The sequence below is a fragment of the Oryzias latipes genome, chromosome 18 (genome assembly GCF_053564925.1).
Source record: "Oryzias latipes strain Hd-rR chromosome 18, Olatipes_Hd-rR_3.1".
In the NCBI taxonomy this organism is placed as follows: domain Eukaryota; kingdom Metazoa; phylum Chordata; class Actinopteri; order Beloniformes; family Adrianichthyidae; genus Oryzias; species Oryzias latipes.
Window position 1 is genome coordinate 12,171,209 of NC_136254.1, and position 9,475 is coordinate 12,180,683.

The following is a 9,475-nucleotide window of genomic DNA, read 5'->3' on the forward strand; positions in this document are numbered from 1 at the left end:
TAAGTTTGTGTTAATTCTTTATTTGAAAATCATTACTTTGAGGTCAATTACAGTTTGCAATGTGTAAAATCCCTTTTACTATTGTTAGATAGCATACTCCATTTCATTGTAGTATGATTTACAAACACATATATTTATACAGAAACACACAAAAAACATCAGTCAAAGTTGACTTCATAGTAAAATATCAATAGGACTATCTCTTACAGGATACTTTAATGATTCAATTACATCATAATAATTAGAACAAAAAAACATTGTAAAAAATAATTACAACTTTTGATGGCACTTTAATCCACTACAGAAAAGACATGGGTTTAGGAGGTAACCAGACCTTAAAACCTATTTTACATAAATTATTCCATGTATGTTAATACAGTAATTTGGTTAGCAACTTTTAGATATGTTTAATGAGCGCAAAGCTTTTTAAATTTGAAATTTCAATTTTAATATCTAAAATTCTATGAAGGACAAGAAATCCAACATTCATGCATTTAAATACTTGCATACAAGAGATTGAGCTCCTCTGTTCTGTGTTGTTTTTTTTCCACTGTTACAAACTCATGCTGACATCAAGAAATTACATAAAGAAACTGTATAACATTGGCTTTAAAGGAAATTGATGGGGAGTGCTCTGTCAACATGTTGTCTTCTATTAAATCTTCAAAGCGTCCATTCACTGGTATTTGTTGATGGATAAGAAGGGACACATGGTCTAAATCAGTGTCCTAGGATGGTGAGAACCAGGATGCCAAAGGTGACAAGCAGAGCTAAGTGGAAAGGACAATAAACAGGTTATGATTTGTAAAACTTGACAGTGCCTTTGCAAAAATCCTCCATCTCTTTAAATACCTTGCATTAAGGGATGGTAGTGTGGCGCCACTCCAGAAGTAACAAGGTTGGTGATATTTGCTGTAGGATCTGAGAGGTTTACTACATTGGTTCTCACTAAAATAGAAGCACTTCCAAAAGCATTTGAACCTGCAAAAAAAAAATTATATATATATTCAGCTTTCTTAAAGCAAGATACAAATGAATGGTCAATGAGAGCCTTGCAAAATACTTACTGGAATTGTAAGTTCCATTAACGACTAACATTGAGAAAACCGCTGCACGAACACTGGTGTCTGGAAGTGTGGCCTCAAATATACACTGGATTTGTCTTCCACTAATCTTCCCCTTTACAGAGCCAGAGATCACATTTTGCTGCAGGAATATAATATAAAGGAAGAAATAAGAACACAACACTGTAGTGTCTAACAGTGGTGCTGGAATTATTGAACACAGTAAGTCAAACATGCTCACAAGTAAATCATCACCAACAATCTCCCAAATTGTTATTCAACTCACCGTTTTCTCTGTCAATGTGTTATCATTATTGAGGACAGCAGTGATGAATTTAACAGCACCGTTGTTGTTGGCACACACATAGGCTAAGGATCCATTATTCTGCATTGTAAAACAAGACACATTTTACACACAAACTTTAAGCTGAAGAAAATTGATTTCTTGGTGCTAGCATTTTGAAAGATGGACAAACCGTGGTAGAAGTAGTTGATAAGGCAGAGGCCATGTAACCATCTGACAGTCCTGAGAGCTCAAAGGAATAGATCTGACCACTCTTCTGCTTAGCCGACAAAAAGGAGCAGGTGCCTCCAGCAGAAGGATTGCATGATGAGGGCGCAGCTGCGCAAAGTTTATCAGAACGGCACCCAGTGTTAGAGATATCTGTCTGCAAAATAAAATACATTCATCCATGTGACATCCAGCTCATGTTATTCCATAGTACAGATATTGTTTCTTAGTTTTTTCTTTTTTTTGTACCACTTACCTGTAGAGATCCGACTGTGTTTCCTGCTTGAGTTGTTGAGTTTCCTCCTGGTGCAGGTGTGGTTGAGTTGTTAATCTGATTGACAACAGTGGTATTACTGTTTGCCAGGTCAGAAACAGTTGCTCTTATTGTTGGGGTTGGTGTTCCTAAATCGTCAGAGCCTTGGGAAAACCATCAGAAGAAGAAATCATTCATTAGCCACATGTATTTGAGAAGATTTGTGCAAAAAATTATCCTTATAAGAACTGATCTTAATGCTTTAAGATTGGGCTCAAATGTTGACTTACTTGTATTGTACGATCCAGTTAAGACAGAGACGGTGACGTCTGTAGCTCTGCGTGCTCTCTTGCTTGCTAGAACAAGTGGGTCTGGTACTGTGGCCAGGAATGTGCACTGGATTGTTCTGCCTCTGACCTTACCCTTCACAGAGTTTACGCTGAGCTGTACAGCAAAAAGTAGTATTACAAAAAAATTTCGACTTCAGCTTTTAGTGGAGTAACTTAGCCTTTTTTGGGTTAATAACAGAAATCTCTCGAGAAAACTGAGCACAAAAGTCTCGTCATAACTTCAGGTGATTTGAAGTTTGTTATCAGCAAATCATCGTAACATGAAACAGCTGCTCAAATCAGTCGCCCAAAAACTTCAGCTAAAAGAAAACCAGTAATTGTTTGTCAGTTAAGGTTGTCATTTATTCCTGGATGAGTGCGGAAATAAAATGTGTGCTCCAGATGCCATGACTCAACTTCAAGAAAATAATTGCATCAAATATCTTTAGGTGTATGGGCTTTCTCACATCCAAAAACTTTAACTTTTTTACTTCCCATATTTTACCTTGTGAGAAATAATAAAATCTATTTGATGCATGATTTAATATTGCCATTTTCATAAGTTTTAAAAGTAAATTTGTCAATTTGAAATTATTTATTTAGAAATTATTTTCTATCGTGTTTGTGTTAAATCTAATTCAAATAATTATCTGTGCACATTTCTTTTTAATAGATAAGACCAGTAAATGACTTCATATAAATGTGAATCTCCTAAATTATGCGTGTCAATCTAGAATATTGAAATTTGAGTGTGGAAGGCATAATGGGGAAACTCACAGTTGTTAATTTAAGTTGGTTGCTCTCCAGAATGGCACCAATAAACTTTACTTTATTGTTGTTATTTGCACAGACATAAACAACTTCTTTCTGTGGGGGAGAGAGGAAGACTTCAAATGAGAAAGAAAGCATGGTTTTGTCTTGAACTAAAGGTGTGCTGTAGTGAGAAAACATGACATACCCCAATGAGAGGAATCAGCACAGATGCTGCAACATAGCCATCAGACTGTCCTGAGAGTGAAAACTCAAAGTTATCACCATTTTTCTTGGCACCAAGAAAGAAGCACGATGAATCTGTTGTTGGGTCACAAGTAGAGGGCTCTGCTGCACACAGTTGTGTCTTTCCACACTCAGATCTGGAAAGATTTGTCTGAAAAGAGAAAAGATATTTTACATTGATTGGAAACGTACCTGGTTCATCCATAAATGAAAGAGATGGAGCTAAGGTGCAATCCTGTTTTCAGCTCTTCTGTCACTCTACAATGATGTTACTCACTGGAAGAGCCTCCACTGAGGTGTTTGGTGACAATGCAGGAGCTTGTGTTGTTGAGTTTCCTGTTGATGTTGTTGAGTTTCCTCCTGGTGTTGTTGAGTTTCCTGTTGATGTTGTTGAGTTTCCTGTTGATGTTGTTGAGTTTCCTGTTGATGTTGTTGAGTTTCCTGTTGATGTTGTTGAGTTTCCTGTTGATGTTGTTGAGTTTCCTTGTGGTGTGCTTGTATTTGTTGAGTTGCTAATATCATTGACAACAGTGGTATTACTGTTTGCCAGGTCAGGAACAGTTGCTCTTATTGTTGGGGTTGGTGTTCCTAAACTGTCAGAGTCTTGGGAAAACCATCAGAAGAAGAAGTCATTCATAAGCCACGAGTATTTGAGAAAGTTTGTGCAAAAAATTATCCTTATAAGAACTGATCTTAATGCTTTAAGATGGGGCTCAAATGTTGACTTACTTGCGTTGTACGGTCCAGTTGAGACAGAGAGGGTGACATCTGCTGCTCTGCGTGCTCTATTGCTTGCTGGAACACGTGGGTCTGGTACTGTGGCGCCGAATGTGCACTGGATTGTTCTGCCTCTGACCTTACCCTTCACAGAGTTTACGCTGAGCTGTACAGCAAAAAGTAGTATTACAAAAAAATTCACACTTCAGGTTTTACTGAAGTAACTTAGCCTTTTTTGGGTTAATAACAGAAATCTCTCGAGAAAACTGAGCACAAAAGTCTCGTCATAACTTCAGGTGATTTGAAGTTTGTTATCAGCAAATCATCGTAACATGAAACAGCTGCTCAAATCAGTCGCCCAATAACTTCAGCTAAAAGAAAACCAGTAATTGTTTGTCAGTTTAGGTTGTCATTTATTCCTGGATGAGTGGGGAAATAAAATGTGTGCTCCAGATGCCATGACTCAACTTCAAGAAAATAATTGCATCAAATATCTTTAGGTGTATGGGCTTTCTTACATCCAAAAACTTTAACTTTTCTACTTCCCTTTTTTTAACTTCTTGTGAGAATAATAAAATCTTTTTAATGCATATTTTAATATTGCCATTTTCATATGTTTTGAAAGTAAATTTGTCAATTTGAAATTATTTATTTAGAAATTGTTTTCTGTGTTTAATCTAATTCAAATAATTATCTGTGCACATTATTTTAAATAGATTAGGACAGTAAATGACTTCATAAAAATATCAATCTACTAAATTATGTGTGTAAATCTAGAAACAGGAAATTTGAGTGTGGAAGGATTAATGGTGAAACTCACATTTGTTAATTTTAGTTGGTTGTTTTCCAGAATGGCACCAAAAAACTTCACTTTATTGTTGTCATTTGCACAGATATAAACAACTTCTTTCTGTGGGGGAGAGAGGAAGACTTCAAATGAGAAAGAAAGCATGGTTTTGTCTTGAACTAAAGGTGTGCTGTAGTGAGAAATCATGACATACCCCAATGGTAGGAATCAGCACAGATGCTGCCACATAACCATCAGACTGTCCTGAGAGTGAAAACTCAAAGTTATCACCCTTTTTCTGGGCACCAAGAAAGAAGCACGATGAATCTGTTGTTGGGTCACAAGTAGAGGGCTCTGCTGCACACAGTTGTGACTTTCCACACTCAGATCTGGAAAGATTTGTCTGAAAAGAGAAAAGATATTTTACATTGGGTGGAAACGTACCTGGTTCATTCATAAATGAAAGAGATGGAGCTAAAGTGCAATCCTGTTTTCAGCTCTTCTGTCACTCTACAATGATGTTACTCACTGGAAGAGCTTCCACTGAGGTGTTTGGTGACAATGGAGGAGCTTGGCTTATTATAGGGGGAGATGTTGGATTGTTTCCTCCTGGTGCTGTTGGGTTTCCTCCAGGTGATGTTGCATTTCCTCCAGGTGCCGTCGCGTTTCCTCCTGGTGCTGTTGCGTTTCCTCCTGGTGCCGTCGCGTTTCCTCCTGGTGCTGTTGCGTTTCCTCCAGGTGATGTTGCGTTTCCTCCTGGTGCTGTTGCGTTTCCTCCTGGTGCTGTTGCGTTTCCTCCAGGTGATGTTGCGTTTCCTCCTGGGGCTGTTGCGTTTCCTCCTGGGGCTGTTGCATTTCCTCCTGGTGCTGTCGCATTTCCTCCTGGTGCTGTTGCGTTTCCTCCTGGTGCTGTTGCGTTTCCTCCTGGTGCTGTTGCGTTTCCTCCTGGTGCTGTTGCGTTTCCTCCAGGTGATGTTGCGTTTCCTCCTGGGGCTGTTGCGTTTCCTCCTGGGGCTGTTGCATTTCCTCCTGGTGCTGTCGCATTTTCTCCTGGTGCCGTTGCATTTCCTCCTGTTGCTGTTGCGTTTGGGTTGTTCTGAGCAGATGTCCTCATACAACCCCAAGACAGAGTCACAAAGAGGATGCTGAGGAGCAGTCTGTACTTGTCCATGCCTTGGAGAAAATCAGTTAGACATTATTGTATGATTAAGGTTTAGAACTGATCAAATAAATCAATAATTTTCCGTAAATTGAAATAAAAAAAGTTTTATAAAAGCATTGCATCGGCATACGTTTTTAAATACTGTAGCAATCTGTGTAAGCTCATTTTGGCATGAAGTAAAATAAAATTAAATGGTATTTCAAACTGTAGTTATTCAACATTTAGAGATTGCATAAACTTTAGGCTTAGGCTCCAATATTGTATAGTTACATTCATGTATTAAATCAAACATGCTTTTTCACCTACCTTTATAGTCTTGCCTGCAAACTAAGGATAAAGCAGTTGTAAGTGCCGAGGCTGATCAGAATAAAGATCCGCTGCAGTTTTATTCCCAGGTCTCTGACTCTCTCAGTGGGCTCCCAGGTGAAGCTGTGACACCTGTTGTCTCTGCATTGCTATTTAAAACCAGGGGGAGGGAATAGCTCAAACAATGGACCCATCATGACATTGTCAGTACATTTTTCTTGGAGGGGGTGGAGGTTAGAGTTTTAGGGAGTGGTATGATAGAAGTCACACTCTTTTTCTCCTTTCAATGCATTCCTGTTTCCTTACACTAAATAGTATTTCCTTCATACCTTGTTAGACGTAAAACTTACGTAAGTCCTCACAAAAAAAGTAACAGTTTTACATCACTGTTACTCATGGGCTTTCTTTGTCGTCAGTTATTTGATAAAGATTTTAGGAGTTTTATTAATTAGATGTTTATGTGACTGTCTGTGAATCCAGATGTCTCGTTGCTCAGTAAAACTCAATTTGCCATCTAAACTTGGTGTGCCTTTTTATCAGAATCAGAAAGCCTTTATTATCATTGTTACGCAAGAAACTTATGACAAGGAAATTCCGGTGCTCTCCAGCTGCTCAAACAATATAAACAAGTAATATAGTTTTATTAAAAGAACAATAAAGAATTTGTGTAACTGTGGAAATATACATATGTACATAGCTACATAACCTTCTGGATCAGAAACTATATTGCACATGGGAACTGTTAATATTGCACATTGAAGACTTCTAATATATCACGATTTGTGTAGGGTTTGTAGGGTTTATTGTATTTCATGAGCATCATTACATTAATCCTGCAAGCTTTTACTTTTACTTTATGTCTACACAAAATTATTTAACGCAAAAGCTTTCGAAAATGCTCCTTCAACTTGAAGCAAAACCGGCTGAAAAGTTCATATACTGAGTCGAGGCACTAAGAACTGGTTTTCCAGAGGCAATATTTGCTCTTCTAAAAACACAAGTGTTGTCACTGAGAGTTGTACAAGCAAACATGCTCAGGCAGCTCCCAACTACACTTCCATTATTATATACAGTAAAACATGTACAATCAACAGTAACAAATAGCTGGCCCAAATGATGTAAAAACAATATTCATTTACTCTCTTGTAAATGCCTACTTTATACCAGTTGTTTTAGCTCAAATAACTTTGTCAACAGCATTTAAAGTTTATAAAACAGTGTTTACTTTCTGTGTCAAGGCGAAAGAAAATCCATGTTGTTTTGGCATTTATTTATACAGTTCAGGTCAGAAAAATCATCTACTCTTCCTGGTTGCAGTCAAGATCAAATATTTCTTGTGAACGCTTTTGCCCCCTTGCATGAGCTGATAATCTTAGAAAAACATTTATAGAAAGCATGATAGAGTTTCTGCTGTAAATTTTTCTCTAAAACAAATGCTTTCACTTCAGTACCGGAAGTTGTTTGTGAGGGAGAATCCGTCTTTGTTTATGGATTCATTTGTTAACTAAAATGATTAGTTGGTTATTTTTTTCAGGATCTTTCAGGATGTTCTTTTTCCTGCTTTTCCTATGATACAAATTCCAAAAAGACCGAAACTTATCTCTCTTTTCATTACTTTTCAGACAAACACTTTCATTTTCGTCATACTGAAAGCAAAGGCAATTAATTCCTTTCTCTTGGGTGAATCAATGTTCACCTGAAGTCAACGGGACAGTTTTCTGAAATTTATTTTGTCTGAATGAATACAGAAATCAGAAAAATCAGAAAAAAATCTGAAAGAATGAAAACAAAAGGCCACATTTGTTTAACAATCAGCTGCTTTTCTTCTTGCATAATCCAGTCCATTACACTGTAACTGCTGAAAAAAAGAAGATCCTCACAAGAAAATCTACACATCCAAGTACAAACTACTTTTCTTTGCATTTTTAAAAACATATAATCTGTTATTTATGAATTCTGTAAACCAATCATTTGATTGACATGCATCCCTATTAAAAATAATTCAAAAAAAGTTTAGACTACTTTTTGTCAAAACTTCATTATCTATACATTTCAACTATTGCATCTCTTTGGACAGTCCGCATTTTTGAGCACCAGTTAATTAGATGCATATGTTTTATTAAATGTTGTTTATTGTTTTTAGCAATTTTTGGTTGGTTGGTTGGTTGGTTGGTAGACAAAATTGCAAAAACAGAATAAAGACTGTCTAAATGAATAATAATAATTGAATAAGAATAATTGTCTAAAGAGTCCAGATGCCAAAAACTTCAGTCGTCTCCTCTAAACATGTTCTCCTTCATTGTTTCCTCTTCATTAACCTGTCATTTGGCTGCAAAACAGGAACCACGAGTGACTGAGTCAGTTTGTCAGATGATCACTCTTTTCTGACTTAAACATGTTTGAGGAGGATTATTCGTTTTGTTATGAAATCAGTCTTGTTGAGACTGTTCTATGTTCTTGATTGTATTATTTTCCAAACTGACTTAATTGGTTCTTTTTTTAACGTTTGCCTAAATTGTGTACTCAGACCTTCAGTGAAAAGTCTTCACCGTGGCCTGCTGGTTCCCTTAATTTGATCTTTATGCTGCAAAAGAGATATGACAGGAAGGCAAATTAACCTTGTGGAGCTTCCTCTGTTGAACTGATGTTCACACTGAACTCGATTTGTGCATCAAACTCGCGTCAAAGTCACTGCTGCTGCTTGTCCAAAAACGCGATCATAAACTTGATGCATCCGCTTAAAAACTCTTCAAACTAGGGCTGCTAAACCCTGACAGTGGCGCCTCCAGAAATGTTTCACGGGGGTGGCCGGTAGGGGGCAACTTTAAATCTTGGGGTGGAACACAGAAACCCAGAGCTATATGTTCAACATTTATCCAAAAATCTATTGCTCACCGTATTTTCCAGTTCTGCCTTCCCTCCTGGATTAACTGCTGATGAGCTGACTCAGGTGATTCCAAATTCTGATTGACTTGACACTTTTATCTGGTAATCAACAGCAAGAAGTGCATGGAGAACTACAAAACAGACAGGGAGGTAGATGGTAAACGAAATATAAGTATTGTTCTTTTCTACCTTGCCTTCAGGCCCAAGGAGCTTTAGGATCACAGTCCCATTCATCCATGCACACATACATTAACACACTGATGGCGGCACTGTCGCCTTAAAATAGCAGCAACCAATAACCACCAGGAACAATGTGAGATTCACCCATATGCCGCTTTACCGCTGCACCAAAGCCACGGCAGGACCAGGGCTGGAAGGGCATAATTCCATCTATGCTCGAGCATCACCAGTGTATATAATGTAGCCATGAGGGGACCTAAGCCAGGCTCTCTTTGCCAAACCAA

At 37.7% G+C, this 9,475-nt stretch overlaps 1 protein-coding gene across 3 annotated transcripts; it reads right to left on the reverse strand.

The window, feature by feature from the left end:
- Window positions 1–6,277, reverse strand: si:cabz01007794.1 (uncharacterized). Of its 3 annotated transcripts, none has more exons than XM_078936336.1 (16): window positions 6,126–6,277; window positions 5,359–5,830; window positions 5,187–5,274; window positions 4,872–5,060; window positions 4,691–4,780; window positions 3,883–4,036; window positions 3,431–3,756; window positions 3,116–3,304; window positions 2,935–3,024; window positions 2,119–2,272; window positions 1,832–1,992; window positions 1,541–1,732; window positions 1,351–1,449; window positions 1,068–1,206; window positions 853–981; window positions 1–770 (listed from the first exon to the last, which is right to left on the reverse strand). In XM_078936336.1, exons 2-16 carry the CDS (start codon window positions 5,826–5,828, stop codon window positions 721–723), a joined length of 2,520 nt encoding a protein of 839 aa, XP_078792462.1. In that variant the 5' UTR covers window positions 5,829–5,830; window positions 6,126–6,277; the 3' UTR covers window positions 1–720. The 3 variants fall into 3 exon arrangements, with proteins under 3 accessions (XP_078792462.1, XP_078792463.1, XP_020567416.1); XM_078936337.1 differs by having other exon boundaries at window positions 3,431–3,475; window positions 3,560–3,756; window positions 5,187–5,830; XM_020711757.3 differs by having other exon boundaries at window positions 5,187–5,830.
- Window positions 6,278–9,475: the final 3,198 nt, after the last annotated feature.

Excerpts from the sequence above, each read along its gene's own strand:
- si:cabz01007794.1 (XM_020711757.3), bottom strand. The coding sequence starts at position 5,828 with ATGGACAAGTACAGACTGCTCCTCAGCATCCTCTTTGTGACTCTGTCT. Across the intron at positions 3,025-3,115 it reads TGCTGATTCCTCTCATTGGG|AAAGAAGTTGTTTATGTCTG; the intron begins GTATGTCATGTT and ends TCTCCCCCACAG. Across the intron at positions 2,273-2,934 it reads ACCAACTTAAATTAACAACT|CTCAGCGTAAACTCTGTGAA; the intron begins GTGAGTTTCCCC and ends TTTGCTGTACAG.